The following is a 26,095-nucleotide window of genomic DNA, read 5'->3' on the forward strand; positions in this document are numbered from 1 at the left end:
GTGGTTTTCCAACTCATGAGGAAGAAATGACATAACAAGGGAAGCAACTCAGTTATGCTAAAAACAAAGTAAAACACAATTTATAACTTGACAATAGTTACATGCTATTTACCTCCCTTTGAAACTTCGTTTTTTTGTGTTTTTTTTTTAGCCAAACATTTTATTTTTCGCTAATTTTCGTCAAAAAGTTCCCTTCAATAATTTTTTTTTTTCTACCTTATCGTTTTTTCATAATTTTTGGATATTTTCATTACTCTAACATTAAGTAGAAACCATCAGTTTGCCTTGAAATTCAATATTAAAATTATGAAAATCATTGAGTGAACTTTTAATAAAAAAATCAATTTACTATTCCGATTCCACAAATTCCGAACGACATTCACGTGAAGTCAGCACATTGTAGAAGATTATCTCTTCGTAACGTAAATTAATTTTATTTTTTATATTAAAATTCTATTCACTTAATTTTTTGTGTACATTAATATTTTTCACTGAAAAGTATATTGATAAGTTTTCCTGTTACTTTATTTTTTACTGCCATATTTAATTTGAATCTCAGGGATCTTAGGATTCAAGAACCCGACGGAAAATACACAATTGACTTGCGTGCACTGTAAGCAAACAGATCATAAACTAGTTTTGTTTTTCATTATAATGTCAACTTTTTTTTTTATGTAAGGAAAGATTTATTTAAGAAAAAAATAAAATAAAAAGGAGGACATTAAACCCCCCCCTTTTTTTACAGAATGTTTTAATAAACAAACGAATCGTTATCCTTATTTGTCAAAACTGAAGATTCTATTTTGTATGTTTTAAATACCCTAAATTGTTGGTTTATCATCCACTTGTTTATAGTGTACACAGCTCAACTGGAAAAAAACTGTTGTAAACCTGAAATCATATCTTTTATTTTACTTATTTTCTGGGGTCTTTGAAACCTGATTTATCCAATATCAGATCTCCTTAAGTTTTCAATCGTGAATAAATCGTGTTAAAAAAAAAAAAAAAAAATGTAAATGTTTTTCTTTCCTCTCTTCATTTTTGGCAAGACTGACTGATGAAACCTTATGCGGAAATCTGAAGTTGAGAGATTTCAATGTCAGTAAAACCCAATGCGTTTAGACTCAGGCACTGGAAAGAAAAAAAAATGGAAAGATAGAAATGGAAAATATTAGCAAAGATTTTTTTTAAAAACAAAAATAAAAAACAAAATATAGAGTACTAGCAAAAGTAAAGAAAATCAATTAAAAATATAACAAACAAAACTAAAATCAAATAAAATATAAACAAAAACATAAAATAATGGCGCGCTTTTACATTGCTATTGAGTTAAATATGTTAAAAATAAAATTACAACAAAACTTTAGGAAATATTTTTGACTAGTCTGAGTGCCCGGCATTGCCCAGATGTGTGTAGTAAGGGTGTTGGTTGAAAAAAAAACAAAAAAAAAACAATAGGAGTAGTAGGCAGGCCCGAACCTGGAATGTGCCAGAGGAAAAGGAGGTGAAAAAAGCAAACGGTCTTATCGATGCGCCCACTGCGATTGTGATGTCACAGGCAGTCAAAATAACAGGTTTTATAAAAATGTCAACGAAAAAAGTGATCCCCTCCTTGTAAAAAACGGTCCAGCTGACAGTAAAAGAAGTAATGTTTTTGGCCAATTTTTCGATATTTGTTGTCCGATACATCAAGCTTTAAAACAATATCAATTTTGTCACAGTCTGACACGTCCGTCGAAAGGTTTTGGCAGACATACAAACACACACATTTTGCCTTTTATATAATAGACTAGCAGGGGTGCCTGGCATTGTCCAGGTGTTTTGGAGGTGTAAAAGAAAAAAGTTTTTGAAGGGAGGTAGGCTCAAACCTGAAAGCCTTGACATGAAGGGGAAAAAGAAAGAAAAAACCTGACATTTTATCCGCTCGGCCATGACAGGAAAGGAAGTAAAAACTGTTTTAATTTAACGATTAAAAAATTAAATGACAGGTGCGTGAACTTAATGAGGTCAAACATCATGTGACTTTACTTTGGTGCTGAAAGCCAGTTTCTGCGTATTTATTTATTTCCCCGCTAAGATATTGGGGAAAACAGCTCCTCTAAAAAGGGGAGTGTCCAAACGAATAGCAATTGTCTGATATGACGGGGTTTTTTTTCCCCCAGCAGTGATCAAACCTTATTGCTTTCTGGACATCTTAGCACAAAAGGCCAAGAACGTCTTTGCTTTCAGTTTCACTTTTTTTTTTAATAAACACACGGAGAGTGAAAAAAAATTGCAAAAATAGCGTGTAAAAGTCACGGAAATTAAAGATACATGCAAACTTGCTTTGTAAATCTTAGATATCATAATGTATGAAGCACATAAAAAATTTAAGAATGAGTGACCCCCACCGAGTACGAAAAACGATAAGGTAGAAAAATAATTATTAATGAAAAAAGAAATTTATGAAAGAAAGTGAAATAACTATTACGATTACTAAAAAAAGATCCATTAACAGGGGAGACAATTAAGTTCTGTTGCTTATGTCACATGAAAAACGTAATTCAAAATATATATTTAATTGGAATTCATTTTGGAGATGAGCATTATTCATTAATTTATTCATTGCAGACTATTATCCTCATTTTTTTTTTTTTTTTTTTTTTTTCATTTTTTTTTTAGTTTTTTTGTGAAAAAAAAAAAAAAAAATCAGGATAATAGTCTGCAATGAATAAATTAGTAATTCAAAATGTCGGATAAATTTTATTCCCAAAAAATTTTAGTGAAAAGTTTTTCATAATTTATTTTTCTACCTTATTTTCCATAATTCTTGGATACGTTACTATTTGCAACATGAGAATTACGTAGGTACCATTTCTTTTACTTGAAATTCAATTTTTTTTTTCATTTGTATAATGTAGAAGCATCCTTATCATAGTGTGCACATACCTGATAGACTCTTCTGTTGGTCGACAGTGATAACACTAATTATTAATGGCTTCTTTTCTGCACACATTTCAATATACTGGCCAGATTTAATGCTTTACTCTGAAGTCATCAGATCTAAGTCTTTCTTTAAGACTCGCATATCATCCTTATATCTTTTCCTATTCATACAACGCATTGTAACGTCTCATCGTTACATTCCAACCACTCGGACCCGCACGTTGTCTGGTAATGTCGTAAGAAGAAACAAACAAGGAAGAGGTAAAAAAAAAAATATAACTCAGCATTTTTTTTTTTTTTTAAGGTGAATACAAAAAGCATTTATTCCAGTCATTTGCGACGACGCACTTTACTGCGTTTCGAAATATCACTCATGTGTCGAATATGTTCGTCAAGACGCTCTTTCACGTGTCTTTTTCGTTGCCTTTTTTTTCAACCACGCTGCAAATTTTCACGCTCATCGCATGAGAGTACAAAACACGTCCAATCACTTTCTTTTCTTGACTACGTACTGTCCTTTGTTTGCGTTAAATGTTGAGCCATTATGTTGAACAAAGATGGCGGTAGTAAATCAAATCAGCGAAGAATCAACGCAGCGGTTCAGCCGTTCAAGATGGAGACTGACAGCAAACTGACTTGAATCCAAAATTCGATATTTTTATAATGCGGTCGGAGGCTTCTCATTGGTTGATTGTCCTAACACATAGTTATAAATAAGATTGTCCATAGCATTGGGGTCATACCCTCATTAGTCAAAAACACTAACAATTTGCCTTTCCTTTTCTCCCCTTGACACCAGCTGGTGCACATTTGCCAATTTGCATACATGCTTTAAATGTGGCTGCTGCTGCTTTTCTCGTTTGTTGACGCTGTTACAATAAGTGTGCAACGCTTTGTTACAGCATGTCCTCTCACTGTTCACTTTCCATTTTCATATAGTATCACAATGTACACGTGCCGGATAGGTTATTCCCTTTGCCAACATCGGTAATGCTCTGCTAGTTAGTAATAACTAGGGCATATTCTTTTCCTTGTTTTGACTCTCGCATATATATACGACACAGTTAATCAACCAAGAACCACATCACTCTATATAAAAACATAAGATATCAACGGATACACACTCGAGAGTCAAAACAATGAAAAGAATATGCTGTTGTCCTAACCCTAGTAATGACAGAAGTTTACTAAACTACTATCTCTATAAGGCCACTATTCGCCCATGTATGGAGTATTGTCGTCATTTGGGCTGGTGCATCTGCTACTAGTCTCTCGCTCCTAGACAAGGTTCAAAAAAGAGTCGCCAATCTGATAGGTCTTGAACTGTCATCTAAGCTTACGCCTCTGTCCCATCGACGAAATGTTGCATCCCTCTGCCTGTTCTACAAGTATTTTAATGGTGAATGCTCTGACGAACTGCAAGCGCCCATGACGTAAATACCTTCGACAAACCAGACAAGCAGCTAAATCCACCCCTTCACAGTAGAGATCCCTAGATGTAAAAGATCTTTCTACTCCAGTAGTTTCTTCCCCAGAACTGCTAGACTTTGGAATTCCCTTCCGAGTCCTTGCTTCCCAACTTTACTGACATGCAGAAGTTCAAGTGTAACGTGAACTGATATCTTGCTGCCCAACTCCCTACATAGTATCCCAGTAGCTCATGTCCCTGATAGTAGCCCCCTACACCAAATGTGCCTTGTTTGGGGTGAAAATGTAGAAGAAGAAAAAAAAAAAAAAAAAAAAAAAAAAAAAAAAAAAAACTTTCTCCATACACTCCTAACACCCTAGAACCTGCTCCACCCTGTGCCCTAATGGAATCTCCAAGGTAATAAGACTTCAACAACCTATGCTAATGCTTATATGAACAATACTAAAAAGAAAATATAAATATTAATTGTCATGGTAGAACCTGCTCCACCTTCTGATTCAATGGTATCACCCAAATAACAAAGTTTGTTTACAATCTCAAAAAAAAAAAAGAAAAAAAAAAAAAAATACAAATTCCAAACTTACTTTTTCATTGGCCAAGTGCAGCATGCAGACGAAAGCGATGGGTACACTGATATTTTTAGCCATGAAGCTCGGCACCTTTTCCGGAAGATGCTTTACCAGATCACTAAAAAGAACTGCCGTCTTCATCGTAGTTGTCTCCTCGGAACTTTCCTCTTTTGACTGTTCAACATTTTGGTCTTGGTTTTCCTGGGGGAAAAAAAAAAAAAAAATGTCGAATAAAAAAAAATGTCGAATAAAAAAAAATGTCGAATAAAAAAAAAAATGTCGAATAAAAAAAAAATGTTGAATAAAAAAAAAATGTCGAATAAAAAAAAAATGTTGAATAAAAAAATGCCGAATAAAGAATACCGAATAAAATTTTTTATAAAAAACTAAAATAAAAATGTCTGATTAAAAAATAAAAATGCTGAAGAAAATTAAAAAGAAATTTTTAAAAATTAAAATAAATACAAAACAAAAGTAATAAAAAAAAGTTTACTTACTTTGTTTTCTTCTGGTGTTGTGTGTGTCATCATTTTCCACATGGACTGTTTTAATCTGCGGACGTCAACTTTTTTGGCAGTTTTTGCATAAGAGATATTAATCTTTGCCACCTTTGAAATGAACAAAAGTTTGTGGTCATTATCATTTTTCGTTTTTAGAAGTCAAGGTGCTTGATAGATAAAGTTCATCACAAAAATATAATCATATTAATAGAATTAAAAATATGAAAAAATTAGCGCTTTTTTATTATATAAACTAAAAAGATATTGAATTTTCAATCAAACAAATGATACCTTTATTATATAAACTAAAAAGATATTGAATTTTCAATCAAACAAATGATACCTTTATTATATAAACTAAAAAGATATTGAATTTTCAATCAAACAAATGGTACCTTTATTATATAAACTAAAAAGATATTGAATTTTCAATCAAACAAATGATACCTTTATTATATAAACTAAAAAGATATTGAATTTTCAATCAAACAAATGATACCTTTATTATATAAACTAAAAAGATATTGAATTTTCAATCAAACAAATGGTACCTTTATTATATAAACTAAAAAGATATTGAATTTTCAATCAAACAAATGATACCTTTATTATATAAACTAAAAAGATATTGAATTTTCAATCAAACAAATGATACCTTTATTATATAAACTAAAAAGATATTGAATTTTCAATCAAACAAATGATACCTTTATTATATAAACTAAAAAGATATTGAATTTTCAATCAAACAAATGATACCTTTATTATATAAACTAAAAAGATATTGAATTTTCAATCAAACAAATGATACCTTTATTATATAAACTAAAAAGATATTAAATTTTCAATCAAACAAATGATACCTTTGTTATATAAACTAAAAAGATATTGAATTTTCAATCAAACAAATGGTACCTTTATTATATAAACTAAAAAGATATTGAATTTTCAATCAAACAAATGATACCTTTATTATATAAACTAAAAAGATATTGAATTTTCAATCAAACAAATGGTACCTTATTATATAAACTAAAAAGATATTGAATTTTCAATCAAACAAATGGTACCTTTATTATATAAACTAAAAAGATATTGAATTTTCAATCAAACAAATGATACCTTTATTATATAAACTAAAAAGATATTGAATTTTCAATCAAACAAATGATACCTTTATTATATAAACTAAAAAGATATTGAATTTTCAATCAAACAAATGATACCTTTATTATATAAACTAAAAAGATATTGAATTTTCAATCAAACAAATGATACCTTTATTATATAAACTAAAAAGATATTGAATTTTCAATCAAACAAATGGTACCTTATTATATAAACTAAAAAGATATTGAATTTTCAATCAAACAAATGATACCTTTATTATATAAACTAAAAAGATATTGAATTTTCAATCAAACAAATGATACCTTTATTATATAAACTAAAAAGATATTGAATTTTCAATCAAACAAATGATACCTTTATTATATAAACTAAAAAGATATTGAATTTTCAATCAAACAAATGATACCTTATTATATAAACTAAAAAGATATTGAATTTTCAATCAAACAAATGATACCTTTATTATATAAACTAAAAAGATATTGAATTTTCAATCAAACAAATGATACCTTTATTATATAAACTAAAAAGATATTGAATTTTCAATCAAACAAATGGTACCTTTATTATATAAACTAAAAAGATATTGAATTTTCAATCAAACAAATGGTACCTTTATTATATAAACTAAAAAGATATTGAATTTTCAATCAAACAAATGATACCTTTATTATATAAACTAAAAAGATATTGAATTTTCAATCAAACAAATGGTACCTTTATTATATAAACTAAAAAGATATTGAATTTTCAATCAAACAAATGATACCTTTATTATATAAACTAAAAAGATATTGAATTTTCAATCAAACAAATGATACCTTTATTATATAAACTAAAAAGATATTGAATTTTCAATCAAACAAATGATACCTTTATTATATAAACTAAAAAGATATTGAATTTTCAATCAAACAAATGGTACCTTTATTATATAAACTAAAAAGATATTGAATTTTCAATCAAACAAATGGTACCTTTATTATATAAACTAAAAAGATATTGAATTTTCAATCAAACAAATGGTACCTTTATTATATAAACTAAAAAGATATTGAATTTTCAATCAAACAAATGATACCTTTATTATATAAACTAAAAAGATATTGAATTTTCAATCAAACAAATGATACCTTTATTATATAAACTAAAAAGATATTGAATTTTCAATCAAACAAATGATACCTTTATTATATAAACTAAAAAGATATTGAATTTTCAATCAAACAAATGGTACCTTATTATATAAACTAAAAAGATATTGAATTTTCAATCAAACAAATGATACCTTTATTATATAAACTAAAAAGATATTGAATTTTCAATCAAACAAATGATACCTTTATTATATAAACTAAAAAGATATTGAATTTTCAATCAAACAAATGATACCTTTATTATATAAACTAAAAAGATATTGAATTTTCAATCAAACAAATGATACCTTATTATATAAACTAAAAAGATATTGAATTTTCAATCAAACAAATGATACCTTTATTATATAAACTAAAAAGATATTGAATTTTCAATCAAACAAATGATACCTTTATTATATAAACTAAAAAGATATTGAATTTTCAATCAAACAAATGGTACCTTTATTATATAAACTAAAAAGATATTGAATTTTCAATCAAACAAATGATACCTTTATTATATAAACTAAAAAGATATTGAATTTTCAATCAAACAAATGGTACCTTATTATATAAACTAAAAAGATATTGAATTTTCAATCAAACAAATGGTACCTTTATTATATAAACTAAAAAGATATTGAATTTTCAATCAAACAAATGATACCTTTATTATATAAACTAAAAAGATATTGAATTTTCAATCAAACAAATGATACCTTTATTATATAAACTAAAAAGATATTGAATTTTCAATCAAACAAATGATACCTTTATTATATAAACTAAAAAGATATTGAATTTTCAATCAAACAAATGATACCTTTATTATATAAACTAAAAAGATATTGAATTTTCAATCAAACAAATGATACCTTTATTATATAAACTAAAAAGATATTGAATTTTCAATCAAACAAATGGTACCTTATTATATAAACTAAAAAGATATTGAATTTTCAATCAAACAAATGGTACCTTTATTATATAAACTAAAAAGATATTGAATTTTCAATCAAACAAATGATACCTTTATTATATAAACTAAAAAGATATTGAATTTTCAATCAAACAAATGATACCTTTATTATATAAACTAAAAAGATATTAAATTTTCAATCAAACAAATGATACCTTTGTTATATAAACTAAAAAGATATTGAATTTTCAATCAAACAAATGATACCTTTATTATATAAACTAAAAAGATATTGAATTTTCAATCAAACAAATGGTACCTTTATTATATAAACTAAAAAGATATTGAATTTTCAATCAAACAAATGGTACCTTTATTATATAAACTAAAAAGATATTGAATTTTCAATCAAACAAATGGTACCTTTATTATATAAACTAAAAAGATATTGAATTTTCAATCAAACAAATGATACCTTTATTATATAAACTAAAAAGATATTGAATTTTCAATCAAACAAATGGTACCTTTATTATATAAACTAAAAAGATATTGAATTTTCAATCAAACAAATGATACCTTTATTATATAAACTAAAAAGATATTGAATTTTCAATCAAACAAATGATACCTTTATTATATAAACTAAAAAGATATTAAATTTTCAATCAAACAAATGATACCTTTATTATATAAACTAAAAAGATATTGAATTTTCAATCAAACAAATGGTACCTTTATTATATAAACTAAAAAGATATTGAATTTTCAATCAAACAAATGATACCTTTATTATATAAACTAAAAAGATATTGAATTTTCAATCAAACAAATGGTACCTTTATTATATAAACTAAAAAGATATTGAATTTTCAATCAAACAAATGGTACCTTATTATATAAACTAAAAAGATATTGAATTTTCAATCAAACAAATGGTACCTTTATTATATAAACTAAAAAGATATTGAATTTTCAATCAAACAAATGGTACCTTTATTATATAAACTAAAAAGATATTGAATTTTCAATCAAACAAATGGTACCTTATTATATAAACTAAAAAGATATTGAATTTTCAATCAAACAAATGGTACCTTTGTCATATAAACTAAAAAGATATTGAATTTTCAATCAAACAAATGATACCTTTATTATATAAACTAAAAAGATATTGAATTTTCAATCAAACAAATGGTACCTTTGTCATGTGGCAAATAGTAACATGACCAAAAATTACAGAAAACAAAAGATAAAAAAAATAAAAATTATTAAATTTCTCCAAGATTTTGAATTATGTTCATCTTGTGACGTAAGCAACAGAACTTAATTATCTCCCTTCTCAACTTATGGAATTTTTTTTTTTTTTTTTTGCTAAGCATAATATAATGATTTCACAAATTTCTTTTTTCGTTAATAATTATTTTTCTACCCCATCGTTTTTCATAATTTTTGGATATGTTGCTATTTGAGACCTGGCGATTACATAGGTAACGTTTGTTTCACTTGAAATTTAATTTTTTTTTTCGTTTGTATAATATAGAAGCACCTAAAAAAAAACAAAAAAAACATGCATCTTCTCCATCTCTACTATTATATAAAAGTCACTTTTTGTGTATATGTGTATTCCTTCCTGCTTACCTTATCTTTGCAAATTTCACACAAAGCTCATATATATGTCTGGCAGTGTTCTTAGATATGTTTTGTACAAAAATCCATCCAACAAGTATCAAAAATCGAAAAAATCCAATCCTAAAAATAGTTTTTTTTAAAATTTTTTTTATTATAGATAAAAAATGGGGAATTTTTATATGTTACACCAGTAAGGGAGATAAAAAATCTTAGCAAATAATTTCTTAAAAAAAAATAAAAAAAAGATTTATTATAATATGGAGATATAACTTAGTGGTAGAGCATTCAATTATAGATCAAATGGTCCCCTGTTCAAGCCCTCGTGTGCCTCACCATTTTATTTTAATTTTTTCTTATTCAATTCAATTTATGATAAACAGGTACCATTTAAAATCGCAGCAAATCATTTCTTTGCTTGCATATTTTAAAACTAAACATTAAATCAGAAATGACCTTTCCAAGGCATCCATCGTCAAGCCCAAATATCAGCTGATATGATATTGTAAACAAACACAGACGAAATTTGATGAACGACATTATCATTTTTTTTTTTATTTTATTATTTTATTTTTTAATTAGTCCACCGGGCAAATTATTCCTTGTAATATATAATATTCAATAGAGGATTGATTCTATAATAATACATATGCAATCTGCATAAATTAAAATATCATGTTTGAGCGTATTGTATGACCGGGCAACGCCAGGCATCCAACTAGTAATTAAATAAAAAAAAAAAATTTTTTTTTAAATATATCGAAAAAGAACCATCACTTTATTAAAATAAAGAAATTTTAATTTAATTTGCTGTAGGACACCTTGATATTTACTGCAGTATAACAACAAACCAACATTACTGACCTGTACAGTTTTTAAGAGATTTGAAATGACCACCATTTGATAAAGAGGGTTGTACCAGAAAATCTATATATATCTATAAAAGTGAGAATGTGTGTGTGTGCGTGCGCGAAGATAACTTTTAACCTATATACTCAATGAATTTTTGATCTACAGACTTGAAATTTGGTAGAAAGGAAAATCAGGCATGCGGAAAACTTTTTAATCCATTTTCATCTGGAAAAAAAGGGTTGCTAAAGGTTAAAAATTGAAAAATTGGTATGTGGGTTGGTTGTTTGGTTGTTTTATGGCATATCAACCCTTTTCGGGTTATTTAATGCCGAATCCAAAGATTTTGAAAAAATTTTTAATAGAATATATTTGTTGTTTTCAAGTCGGTTTCTATTTAACCCATAGTTGGAACCCTAACAGGTACTACCACTCCGGGTCAGAGTGGACCTGGGAGCAATGGTAATTAAAGGGTGGCTCCACACTCCCCAAAGCCCACAAGCTGGGGCCTCACCACTGGATATAGTTTAAGGTCATATCCAGGACCCCCATTGAGGGACTTTTACCCTCTGCAGGGGGGCAGTCGGTGTATTCTAATGCCCCACCGACAGGGCCGGGTATGTAGGAATCATCATATTTTATGTTTGCTAACAGTTTCACGAATGCACATGCGTGAATCGTCACATTATAAATTACTTATGTTAAGAATAAGTAGTTTGAAAACACGGTTTAAAGACTGTGTCAAGTTGGTCTAATGGTTATCATACTTAACTCTTTTTTTTTAGGTTTTGATCTCAGCTTGAGTATTTTTTCTTTTTTTACTTAAAAAAAGTGAACCGTTAAAAAAAAATCATAATACTTGCATGCTCATGTCTCAGTTTATGTATTAATTAAAATATAATATTTATGCATATTTTACGACCGGGCAATGCTGGACGGCCTGCTAGTATATTATAGAACACAGTCACACATTATCTATACACCTATAAATTTTTTTGTGTATTGATATTCATATTAAAAACCCATTTTTCTATTTAAAAAGAAAGTACAATTTTCTTCTATATGGGTCGTGAAATTGCATTCATCTGCAAAAGATCTAGTTAATTTGTATATTCTTTTAAACATTCATTTTTATTAGTTTTTTCGGTTTTCCTATGAGATGATCATCTTTAGTTAACTATTACATGTAATTATATTAATGCAGATATTGTACATAATTTATACTTGAGTAATATTTGTGTAAAAAGTTTATAGCAAGCACAAAACTCTTTATGTATGCACATATATATTTGTTTAAAAACTTTGCCTACCAAACTTGTCAGATTTTGATCTACAGACATGAAACTTAATATTATAGGGTATTCGGACACATTTTTCAACCGGGGAAAAACAATACTAAAGTGTGAAAATTAAAGAAATGAAATTGTCAGGCAGAGGTCGAATGATGGCATTACGAATATGCATGCGTAACGTAATAGCTATTGGTTCATGTTTTAATTTTTAGTCTTGCAGCAAACATGTCTTCATAGGTCAGTCATTTACGTCAAAGGAAAATGTAAATTATAAGCTAAGCGTTTTGATTTTGATTCTTGGTGGTGGCGCACAAGTAACTTTTTAAAAAAACTTTAAATTATGACTATATATTGGGTCCAATAAAATATAATAGTTAGAGTTAAGTGAGAGAAGATTGGGCTGAAATGATAATCTAGGACCAATACGGACAGACAATTAACAGACAACATTCAGAGGTTCCTTTTTCTCCACTATGGAATGTTATCTTGTACACACACACAGAGCTTAACAGTTACACAAAGAATGTGTCTTGCGTTGTTTTATTGTAGTGCAACAATCTGGCTACAACATAATATACATCGGACTATAATAAGTCTGATTTGGTGGTTTTGTTTTGTGGCATATCAACCCCTTTTTTTTTAGGTTGGTTGGTTTTGTTTTACGGCATATCAACTCTTTTCAGGTTATTTTATGCCGAATCCAGTGATTTTGAAAAAAAGTTTTTAATAGAATATATATATATATTTTTTTTTCAAGTCGGTTTCTATTTAACCCATAGTTGGGACCCTAACAGGTACTACCACTCCGGATCAGAGTGGACTTGGGAGCAATGGCAATTAAAGGGTGGCCCCACATTCCCCAAAGCCCACAAGCTGGAGCCTCATCATCTTGATATAGTTTAAGGTCATATCCACGACCAATTTTTTTTTTTTTTTTAGGTTATTTAATGCCAAATCCAGTAATTTGGGAAAATCCTTAGGATTGTAGGTCTTTATATCTTCAAATATTTATTCATGGTTTTTGGTTTGGTTATTTTGTAGAAAATAATTGTTTTTGTTTTGACTTTACAGAACATGATTGAGTTTTGCAAAAAAAAAAAAAAGAAAAAAAAAAAGGAAAAAAAAAAAAAAGACTAACATCAATGTTTTGTGCATTTTAGGTCAAGAATCCGATATCTTCAGACAACCTGATCGGATAACACCAGCAAATATGATAATAGAATGATGCAGGTTGGGTTGGGAGGGTACCAAAGAAATGCACGTGGATGTGCATGATGATGGGAACTTACCTTTTGTGGTAGGGCTACTAAGTCGTCACCAATGAGCGTAGCTAGTTTGTTTGGGTCATCGTTTTCCTCCAGTGAGGTGACGTCAGACTGCTGACTGGCATTGCTTGTAGCACAACTGAAGCCAAATAAATCTTCAGAGTTATCATCATAATCCTATCAAAAACGAAAGCAAAACAATATATGAAATGGAAAGTCACACATTTTAAAAAACATTTTTTTTTTTTTTTTTTAATTTAAATTTGAAAACCTGAAAATGTTGTGAAATGATAAAATCATTTTTATTTCATTTTTTTTTTTTTTGTTAAATTCTGAATTTCCGCCAATAACCTGGCTTTATCAAGGAGATGTCAGTCCGATTAAGTTTTTATTTTTATTTTTCATAATGTTGTTATAAGAGGTCGAAGCCTCCCGATAGGAAAATACATCTTGTTGGTTGGTTGGTTTTGTTTTATGGCATATCAAACCTTTTCAGGTTATTTTATGCCAAATCCAGTGATTTTGAAGAAAACTTTTTTAATAGAATATATTTGTTTTGTTTTTCAAGTCGGTTTCTATTCAACCCATAGTTGGAACCCTAACAGGTACTACCACTCCGGGTCCGAGTGGACCTGGGAGCAATGGCAATTAAAGGGTGGCCCCACACTCCCCAAAGCCCACAAGCGGGAGCCTCACCATCGGATATAGTTTAAGGTCATATCCAGGACCAGAATATGTCTTGTATCAGTGCTGTGTGTGTGTGTATATATATATATATATATATATATATATATATATTATTAAATGAACTTGTGTGCGTATGCGAAACTGTCTATCAAACTACTGGCAATTTTTTGTATACAGACTTGAAACTTGATATACGAGATATTTGAGCCTATGGAACATATTTAATTTGACTTTTTAGCTGAAAAAATATTTGCTAAATGGTCAAAATTGAAAAAATTGGAACTACGTATGCTCAAATATACATTTATAGTTTTAAGTGAGTTCATTTAAATTTTGATATGCATGTATTTTTAAATCAGATGTTAGTGAACACCACTAAAATGCTAAATGTTTTGGTTTGGATTCTAGCTGATGGCACCTGTATAAATTAAAATATATTTTAGCATATTTTATGACGGTGCATTAGTACATGGCTTAATCGCGTTGACACACCAGTTCTCGTTAGATGAGCAACGTTGAGCCCGATTAGTACCAGATGGGTGATCATCTGGGAATTCTTATTTCAACATTTGTTTCCAGTCGTCCTGTACATACACTTCATTTGGCACTAGTATTTAACAATGTCGACTCAGGAGAGGTGTGGTTGGAGATTGTGCACCTCCTGCCACAAAAATTTCACGCGCAGGCACCCCTACATGGGTATTCATAGTCTGCCAAAGATTGACGGAGCCATGTTTTTTTAACGATTGGGCAATGCCGGGTGGTCTACTAGCGTGTACATATATATATATATATATACACACACACACACACACAATCATGTTAGATCACCAAAGTTAAGCAATGTTGAACCTGGTCAGTACTAAATGGGTGACCATTTGAGACTTCCAGGTGCTGTATGTACTCTCCGCTTATCTCGGCATTGTTTCTCCTTGTCACTGGACATAAGCAATAAGCAATGCTGATTCAGGAGAGGTGTGGTTGGGGATTGCACAATTACATGTGCAGCTGCCCCTACAGGGGGTATCCTTTGTCTTTCAAGATTAAACGGAAGCATCAACACACACACTTAATGGTGATTTAGTCTGTTCACCACTCTAAACGACTTCTAGTTTTAAAGTCCTCGGAAATAAACAGGAAGTAAACCTGTCAAGAATTTAGGTCAAAACATCATATTCATAAACCGATTTTTACAGAAATAATTAATATTGAAGGTAAATATCTTTTTAAACATAATAAAATGAGAATATCCGTAAATTGATTTCATTTTTAATAAAATATGTTTATATACGAAAATAATACTAAAAGTAAAATTTTTTTTTTTTTTTTTAAATATAATAAATAAATGAAAAAGAAATTGCCTGCATGCTTAAATAAATTTAGGGTACCAGCGAGATGTACATGTATATACATGGTTGGGAGAACTTATTTTTTTGTGGTAGGGCTAAAAGAAAAAAAGAAATCCCAAGAGCCATGATCCTTGACAATGGGAGGAAATGATCCATTTGCAGAGCAAAAATATAGGAAGTTAGATTAGTAAAAAGAGTGGTTTGCTCAGGAGTTTTGATCTCCTCACGATCGATGGTCATTTTCTGAATGGTCCTGTTAGGAATGGTTGATGATAGGGCAACATCAGAAATAGTCAACAGAAAAAGAGAAAAGTGGTGTAGGAAAAAAAAAGTGAAAAAAAAAAAAAAAACAGAAAAATAGAGAGTAAAGAGGACGCAAAAATACAAAAGAAAGAGGATGAAAACTTCTGTAACAAAAAAAAAAAGGAAAAAGAAGAAAATCGAAAAAGACTGACCCGGTTGTAATCAGGGCAAAAGTTCTGCTTGTCATTATCGTTGTCATAATCGTAACCGACAACCAAATCATCATCGACCGTGGCAGACGTGGCTTGACGACGAACCTGAAAAAAAAAAAAAAAAAATAAATAAATAAAATAAAAAAATAAGAAAGAGTGCAGGATTTTTATGAACAGCTTCAACAAGGCAATCCAACTTTGTTCATAAGATGGACTATGAGTAAAAACAGATATTTTAAAAAATGTTATGAACTGTTCATAGCATTCACAGGGACACATAAATTAATACACAACAAATATTTCAGTTCAAAAACATTTTTCTTTGGAAAATAAAATTTTGAGAAATAATTTTCATATAAACTTTGCTGTCTTAAATCATTTATGCTTTTTAAGGGGGCTTCCAGAACTCCCCCACGGTTTTGCACAATTACAGGATGTATCCATTGTCTCAAAAGACTGAACAGAATCCACAATAGAAGTGTCTGGCTCCAAATGACATGCATACTTTTAAAGTTACGGTGTAATATTGTGACCCTTTGGCTGTGATCATAGCGTAGTATCTGTGTTAACTGTGGCAGGCAGGGGCAAGGGTCAAAACATTATTATTATTAATTGATTTGAGCGATGGTGGATCGCTGGATCTATTATTATTATGATTAGAAAAATAAACAATTAGATTTGGAAAAAATGATTGACAACTTAATAAACAACTACAAAAAGAATGTGATTTTCGAAAATACAGGCAAACATAATTTTTGGTTTGGATAAACAAATAATCAGATTTATGTTACGTCAGCGGTTGGGGTCTTAGACACGTGATGAGATGTAGATTTAGGGAGATTCTAAACAGTCGTTAGCTGAACATCAGAGAAAATGGACAACTCAAGGAGTTGGCCTCTCCAGGACACAGGGAGCGGCATTTTCTCAGTCAGCCAAGATGTGAAGGCAATCTCTGAAGTTGCCGTCCGGAATCATGAAAATAAATGTTTGCATATAATTCAAGTATGTGCTGTGTTATTTACACCTGTTAAAAAGAACTGTTTGTTTACAACAGTTTCGATACATCCATGTCAATCGTTTCCTGTTAGAACTGTTGCAGAAATGTTAAAATATACACACTAGACAATCAACTAAATGATATGACGTATATACATACATACATTTACACGTACATGAATATACAGATAAAAAAAAATATATAAACTCCACTATTCAACATGCATGTCATTTTGGAACATATTCACATACTCACACAATGTAACAATGGCAACTACTTTTGGATCTGTATGGAATTTAAAATGAAACACTAACCCGTGGGAGTAGCTTGCTCTCACTTTGTTAGCTATGAAGTTTTGAGTAATTCGTAATTGTTTTCTCAGTATTGCTAGCAATAAAGGTTTGACCCTTCAACCTCCAGAAAACTGAAAATTAAAACTGACTATCATTTGGCACTTTATACATTACACCATAGGTGTAAGCTATCGGCCCAAATAATTGATATTTTGATATTTCTTATGTAGAGAATATTCTGGCATTATGCCACCAGGAGAAAAGACAGAGATGTTTCGGCCTTGACAAGAAATGTAAGGTTTTACCCGGGCGAGAACATTGTCCCACTAGGAGACAAAGTAGGACTTTAACAACTTCTAAATAAGTACCAAATTATTGTTGTTCTGTATTGTGACATTACACATCATATCTGTATTGTGACATTACATATCATATTTGTCAATTGGTAATAAAATGTGTATTCATGTACTCGTGAATTATCCACATTTGTTACGTATTTACGCTTGTAAGCATTTCTAGTTTTAATGATTTAAACGACCATGAAACCGCTAATGTTTACAACATTGGGGTGCTCAAACTTGTTCTCCTCATGTCTGTGTCAAGGGAAGTCACTCCCCGGTGTCTATATAAAATGGTGTTCTTTGCCTAAATTCACCCACAATGATATATATCTAGTGACTTCATTGTTTTTTCCTTATTCTCTTCAGAGATATACCTGATATGTTAGAGGAACCTCGTGTAATCGATATAGGACATACATTGTATGATTATACTACTTTTATTGTGGGTTGTTTCATGTCCAGAAAAAGTTTCCTAAACCTGATTATATATTGTTGCGCCATCTTGAATCATTGTGATTGGTTGATTATAAGCAAGTAAATGAAAGATGTATTCTGGTTGGCTACTTTTTTTACATCTTGAACTCAAAAGTTAGGATCTAATTTGACAATTAAAATTCAAATTATCAATTAATAGACCAAAAAAAATTTCCAAGGTTTCTTATGACTTTATACACATTATGTCCAAAAATAATCTCCACTCCTTTTACATCTCATTAAAAGTGATAATTTTCGCCCTGGGACAAGAAAGAATCCAGAATTGGACAAAATGCACCTGAAGAAGGTTGGAGGCTACATCAAGAATAACACACAAGATGAGAACAGTAGTCCAAATAATCCAAATAAACTAATTATATCCCACATTACACACTCTCATGCATAACATTTGTAAATACAACATCCAAGATGAGAACAGTAGTAGTCTGAATAACACAAATTATCAATCCTTATGAATATTACTTAGCACTTTATACGTTACGCCACGGGTCCTTGCAGACAAGAAAGATTCCAGAGTCTGATAAAATGTATCTAGAAAGATCGGAGATAACATCAACTGGAACGTGCGAATAACATTTAAGACAAGAACAGTAGTTCAAATAATCCAAATTATAAAATACTCATCTCAAAATTCCGAAGCAATTCACGTTGTTGCGATGACATATAAAAAAAACAAAAAAGGGTCGTAAATAGGACATACCATGATAGAGGGCTTCCAAAAACACCCAAAGAGTGCCTGCGATTGGTAGTTGAGCATTTTCGGCAAAAGAAAACTTGTCACTTTCAGATCTTCCAGTCGTTTCTTGGTGAGGACACAATTACGAGCCTTTTTAAAATCGGACACAAAATCTTTCTCTTGGTCAAAGTTAAGTAAGAACTTGATTTTTTTCACCGCAGGTTTTCCTTGTGAAGGTTTGTTGGTGCTGCCGGCTGTAGCTGAGAAGAGAAACAACTATTATAAACAACAGAATAAATTTCAATACAGTTCCTAAAAATTAAAAAATATTTTTGTCTGAAGCAATAAAAAAAAAAAAAAAAAAAAAAAAGAGATAACTTCTTTTTATGAGTACCTATTTACAATGCCTCCCCACAAGGGCAGAGCTAGACACCAGGGTTGTTTTTTAACATAGAGAAAAGGAAAAAAAATAAAAATTGCCTCAGTCGTGAAGAATTTCTCCTCCACTGAGAAAGAACAAGAAATATTGAAGTGCAGCATCTGAAGAACAGATACTACACTTTGATTTTGGTCCAAAGGCAGAGTATCCTTATTTAGGTTGTTTGCAATGCAGAAAATTTGGTTTGTTTTTTATTTTATGGCATACTAGCGGGGGGTACCCGGCGTCGCACAGGTGTTTGTTGGTGTAAAAGAAAAAAAAAAAAAAAAGTTAATAAGGAGGGAGGCTCAAACCCGTGACGAACCTGAAGGCGGAAAAGAAAGTGAAAGAAAATGTGAGATCTTACCGATACGCTAGGAGGCCATAGGAAGTGAAAAGAATAGAAATTTAGCAATGTCAATCAAAAAGTTGATTTGCTTACAGATGGAGAAATGAATGTTGGCTAATGTTGGCTATTTCTGCTGTTTCATTTATTTGTTGCCCCCACGATATTGGGGAAACCAAGCTCCCCCGAAAAAGGGGGAGCTCTCCAAATGAATAGAAATTGTCTGATATGAAGGGTTTCTCCCAAATTAATCAGTGCTAATTGCTTTCAAGACGTCCCGGCACGAAAGGCCACTGACGCCTCTGCATCAGTGAGTTTCGCTTTATTTATACGAAAAAGACCAACAAACATGCGAAAGGATGGAATAGCGTGAACTTTATAAAAGTCATTCAAATTAAATGTAGAGATGACGTCCGTTTGCGAATCGTAGATATTATGATCTAGGGAGTATATAAAAAGTTGTTAAAAAATACCCCCCCCTCCCAACACACAAAAGCTTTTGATGGACATAAAAACGTGTGCGACACTTTTGCCTTTTATATATATATATATATATATATATATATAAATAAAAATAAACCTTTTTTGGATTATTTAATTTTTTTTTTTTTTAAAGGATTTTTAAACTCTTCCGACTTAAGGTAAACCAATACTACAATCTAAAAGGTTATGGAAACAAAAAGCTACATTCCAAAAACTTATTTTTAAAATTTACATTTTTATTAAATTAGGCTTTTTACACATGATCAAAATTATAAGACCCGAGACAAAAGTTCTATTAAATTGTACAAAAAGTGTATGAAAAATGTATGAAAAAATTTAACAATCAAAATTAATAAGGAGTTCTAACGCCACTGCTTTTGATGACTTCAAAAATTCTTTGGGGCACGCTAGAAATAAGGGTTTCCATTAAGGTGTGGGGGATCCGGCTCCAGTTTCTGAAGATGGCTTCACGAAGTTCATTTATTTGTTGAATATTGTTTGCCACTTTGATAAACCTCTCTTGTCATCTATCCCCAAACATTTTCAATTGGGTTCAAGTCCGGTGAGCATGCAGGATGTTCCAAGACATGAACTCCATTTTCTTGTAGAAAGCTCGAGGTCCGTCTTGCAGTGTAGATTGCAGCATTGTCCTGTTGGAATAACCATCCATCCCACGCAAACGATGACCCTCCATCATAAAAGATGCTTTTTGTAGCATGCTAACATAAGCAGCTACTGTCTGATGACCCTGCACCACCTAGAGTTCCATCGTCCCTCTGTAAGAAAAGGCACCAGATACCATTACGGACCCTCCACTACAATGACGTGTGGAAAAAATTTCAAGGGGCATGTTTTTGTCATGCCAATATCACTGGAAACCATCAGGACCATCTAATTTGAATTTTTTCTCATCAGAAAACAGGACTTTCTTCCACTTCTCAACGTCCCAGGTTCGGTATTCACGACCAAATCTTAAGCGGTCCACTTTCTGACGTGAAAGCAATCGAGGAATTTGTTTATGCTTTTTTTATGGTAATTCTAATGTTTTTAGTTCAGTAAGAGATTAGCAATCACTGTGCTTTTTATTTACCATGCCTTTTTGTTCTAAGTCTCATCTGATGATTATTGGACTGCAATCAGCATCTGCAACCGCCTTGATTTGACTAGAAGAAAGTCCTCTGTCATTCACAACAACCTGTCTGATTCTCCTACTCAATGCAGGAGAAATTTTGGGGGGCCTATTTTGCTTTTCCATAATTCTCAGTGTTCTTTAGAAAGTTGCAAATAACAGTTTTACTGTGATTTACCTTAGCTGCTATCGCTCGCTGTGATCAACCTTGCTGATGGAATCCTAGAATTCGAGAGCGCTCAACTTCGGTTAGTTTTCTTGCTTTAGGCATGGTAACACCTTTACACAGTGATTGCTAATCTCTAACTGAACTAAAAACATTATAATTATCATAAATCTAACAATTTATACCCTTGGTCTTATAATTTTGAATCATGCCTAATTTAATAAAAATGCAAATTTTTAAAAAATTTTGGAATGTACCCTTTTGTTTCTATAACCTTTTAGCTTGTAGTATTAATAACCTTTAGTTGGAAGAATTTAAAATCTATCCTTAAAAAAAAAAAAAAAAAAGGTTTCTTTTTAAAGATTTTTAAGTGGTCTTCAATTTTTGATCAGCAGTGTATTTATTCATGGAGTTTAGTTGGGTAAAGGAAAATTATTTTTGACTTTGCAAAACATAACCGAGTTTTGTAAAGGGGGGGGGGGGAAACATCAATGTTTGGTGCATTTTTGGTCAGGATTGGTTGGTTGTTTTACGGCATATCAACCTTTTTCAGGTTATTTGATGCCGAATCTAGTTATTTTGAGGAACGATTTTTAATGGAGTATATTTTTTTTTTTAAGTCAGATTCTATTTAACCCATAGTTGGGACCCTAACAGGTACTACCACTCTGGGTCAGAGTGGACCTGGGAGCAATGGTAATTAAAGGGTGGCTCCACACTCCCCAAAGCCCGCAAGCTGGGGCCTCACCACTGGATATAGTTTAAGGTCATATCAAGGACCTTTTGGTCAGGAAGTCTGTATCTTCAGACAGCCTGATCTGGTAGCATCCTGATATTACAAGTACAAGTCTACAGAAAGTGCATAGGATCCAACTCACCCCTAGCCATTGGATGGATTTTCCAATGAGCTGGTCCTTTCCAAGTCTGCAAAAGTTTCTTATTGAAGAAAGAATATTCGGATGGAGCAGATGCCAAGAAATCCACCATTGACTGAGCATTGCTAAACAGAAAGAAAAGATTATTATTAAATATTTTTCAATAAACAAATATGACTAGAAATTAACAACAAAGACTCATTGAAAGTAATACAAATCTATATTATACTTGCAGACCACCTGGCGTTGCCCAGTCATAAAATACACAAATATCATATTTTAATTCATATAGAAACTGAGCCTGTGAGTATTATATTTTTTCTAAATAGTTCACTTATAAGTAAAACAAAAATAAAAATCTAGCTGAGATAGAAACTAAAACCAAAAAAGAGCGAGTCATGTACGATAACCATTAGGCCAGTTTAACACAATTTTTAAAATGTTTTCAAACCTACTTATTCTTAACATAATCTGTCATATGAACGATTCATGCATGCTCATTTGTAAAACAGTTAAAGAGATAAAAACCGATGACCCCACTACGTACCAATTTTTAAATTTTGGCAGCCATTTTATCTGGATAAAAACCAATTAAAATGTTTCTCACATCTCAGAATATCCTATATACCAAATTTCAAGTCTGTAGATCAAAAATTTGTTGAGTATATAGGTTGAGAAGTGTCCTCACACACACACACACACACACACATTCTTACTTTTATAGATATACTAGCAGGCCGCCCTGTGTTGCCCAGTCGTAAAATATGCATAAAAATTATATTTTAATTAATGCAGAGTTCGTATTTAATACTAGCAGGGGTGCCAAGCATTGCCCGGGTGTTTGTAGATGTTAAAACCCATAGCTCGAAGGAGGAAAAGGTGAAAAAGAGTTGGTAATTAACTTTTGGCTGGGTGACAAAAAAAAAAAAAAAAAAAAAAAGCTAGAGAGAGAGAGGTATTTCTTGCTAACCATTACGCCATAGTGAATAGCGAAATGAACAAGTTGGTAAGTTGAGAATCATGCACTTAAATTTGGCTGTAGGCCAGTTAAGCTTTCCACCGTATTTGTTTCCCCATGATGTTGGGGAAAACCAGCTCCCAACAAAATGGAGGAACTCTGGCAATATCCAAATGAATAGCAATTGTCCGATATGAAGGGTTTCCCCCCACATTGATCAAACCTAATTGCCCTCAAAACGTCCCGACTCAGAAGGCCCGGCAGATGCTTTTACTTTGATTAGTTTTGCTTTATTTATACGAGAAAGACAAAGAAACACTGGAGACGAGGGAATTTTTGCCTTTTATATATATATATATATAAATAAAAGGCAAAACGGGCACGTGAGTTTTTGTATGTCCAAGAAAGGTTTTTTTGCCAGGGTGCTCGGGGGGTTTACTACCGCTTAGAACTTCTTATATACCCCATAGATAATAATATCTACGATTTGCGAATGTGCCTCGCGTCTAGATTTATTTCTATTGACTTTTACACAATTTTGGCTATTTTAGCCTCTCTCGTGTTGATTCGACTTTTTCGTATAAAAAAAAAAAAAAAACTCGGCCTATAGGCTGGGAGCACCCAGAAAGCAATGGACGTTTGGTCAATGTCGGTGAAAACCGTCATATCAAATAATTGCTTTCATTTGAACACTCCCCTAATAAAAGGGGAGCTCGTTTTTCCCCAACACATTGGGAAAACAAAACCAGACAAAGTGGGGTAAAAAGCAAACCCCCAAAAAACTATCTCACAGTTAAAATTAAGTGCGGAATTTAATTTCCTTTGACCTAATTAAATTCACCGTGCACCTGCCAGTTTATAAACGTTAAATTGAAATTGTTTTCAGTTACTTTTCTTTTGTGGGCGAGCGGTAACTTATCAAGTTTTTTGCCTCAATGTTTCGGGTTCGATCCTACCTACCTATCAAAACTTTTTTTTTTCCTATTTTTTAAACAAGTTTTTTATTTTTATTTTACTTTTCCTTCTTTTTACATCATGTTCGCCGTTTTTTTTTTTCCTATTTTTTAAAAGAAAAATAACATAGGGTTTGGATCTACCTCCCCTCCCCCAAACACACACACCTAAAAACACCCAGGCAACACTGGGTACCCCCGCTAGTATATATAGATAAACAAAAATACTGTAAGTATTAAATGTAATGTTAAATTCCTTTAAAAAAATGAAGTGAAAAAAAAAAAAAAAAACCCAAAGAAATTGAGACATGCATGTGAGTATTATTTTTATCTTCGAAACAGTTCACTTCTTGTAAGTAAAAAAAAAAAAATAAATAAATAAATCAGCTGAGATCGAAACCAAAACCTAAAGACAGTGAGTCAAGTACGATAACCATTACACCAGCTTGGCATGACTTTCAAATCAACTCATACTTAACATAATGAAGCTGTCATATTTCACAACTGTGCATGCGCAGTCATGAAGCAGTGGAAAACAGATAAAAATCCGGTGGCCTCCCACGTACCAATTTTCCAATTATGACACCTTAGCAGCCCTTTTTTGCTGGATGAAAACAGATCAAAAAGTTTTCCACATATGTGAATACCCTATATACCACATTTCAAGTCTGTAGATCAAAAATTCATTGAGTATATAGGTTGAGAAGTGTCTTCACACACACACACACACACATATTACTTTTACAGATATACTTAAAAAAAGAAAAAAAAAGACACCTTGAAAAGCAGTACAAATCTATATTATATTGCTCTTTGTCTGTTCCACTTTTTCTTGGGTCAATCTCTTTCTGAAATTTTTTATGAATCTTTTATGATAAAGTGCAACAAACTAAGTATTATGGTATCTGTTTGAGGAACTGTTAGGGATTAGTAGGGACTAGCAAGGAAACCTGACGTTGCCCGGGATTGAAGGATGATCAACGAATGTTTCACCACATATCTTTGTCATCGAAATCAGTGAAATCGGCCATTTTTCAATCAAATCAATTGATTGCTTTAGTTGGGGACTCAAACACAGTGTACTGACAGGAAGCTTCATATGCCTTCCTGCAGTGACTAGATTCATCTCTTAGCAATAATTTCATGTTTCTTCAGATGTCTGGATCAATTTCTCCAATTTTTATTCAAAAAGTTGTCTGCTTCCATTTCAAAATTCCAATTTTCATTGGCTTATCAAATGCTCAGTCAAATGATTTGAAAAAGTAAAATAGCTTTCTCCCTTCATCATCCCCCAAAATTACTTAAAAAAACAAGTGAAGCATGCATGGTCCCCAGTGAGTGCACAATGAACGAGGCATAAAAAAAAATGACTAAGTTCAGCATTTGCTCCCCTATTTAGCCCCAAAAGTCCCCAAGACCTTAACATATTTAAATTTGAGTTCAGCACCATGCAAAACTGCTAAATAGACGTACACAGAAAATTTTGGACAAATATGGTAAAATAATTCCAAAAATGGATTGTTTTTGTTAGCCCTAAAAAAGCCCCGAGGCACACCCAAGAGTTATCGGAAACTATAGACAAACAAAATTATATAGAAATCAGTCAGTTACAACTTTTCAGAAAGTTTTATAAAAATCCAAGGCATCAAATATTTTTAATAAGCACAAAAGTGTCAATTTTAGCCATTTTAATCCAAAAAGAAAAAAAAGGAGGGCAACTGGAGTTTTCGGGGAAAATCTGTTCTGTTACTTTTTTACTCATGTCATGTTTAATGTTTGTGCAAAAATTTCAACAAATTCCAAGGCATAGTTATTAAGAAAAGTGCA

At 31.2% G+C, this 26,095-nt stretch overlaps 1 protein-coding gene across 1 annotated transcript in view; it reads right to left on the reverse strand.

Moving 5' to 3' along the window:
- Window positions 1–1,019: 1,019 nt before the first annotated feature.
- LOC145246070 (condensin complex subunit 2-like) overlaps window positions 1,020–26,095 on the reverse strand; it is a 78,141-nt gene continuing 53,065 nt past the window's right edge. Inside the window, exons 12-18 of the mRNA XM_080107916.1 lie at window positions 22,361–22,482; window positions 18,965–19,200; window positions 16,139–16,243; window positions 13,672–13,824; window positions 5,421–5,531; window positions 4,939–5,124; window positions 1,020–1,131 (exon numbers count right to left, since the gene is read on the reverse strand). Of these exons, the coding sequence (XP_079964042.1) occupies window positions 1,066–1,131; window positions 4,939–5,124; window positions 5,421–5,531; window positions 13,672–13,824; window positions 16,139–16,243; window positions 18,965–19,200; window positions 22,361–22,482 (979 nt within the window). The 3' untranslated portion in view covers window positions 1,020–1,065. The remainder of the gene's footprint in view (window positions 1,132–4,938; window positions 5,125–5,420; window positions 5,532–13,671; window positions 13,825–16,138; window positions 16,244–18,964; window positions 19,201–22,360; window positions 22,483–26,095) is intronic.

This window comes from Euprymna scolopes, chromosome 23 (genome assembly GCF_053919585.1).
Source record: "Euprymna scolopes isolate OS-2025 chromosome 23, ASM5391958v1, whole genome shotgun sequence".
Classification (NCBI taxonomy): Eukaryota; Metazoa; Mollusca; class Cephalopoda; order Sepiida; family Sepiolidae; genus Euprymna; species Euprymna scolopes.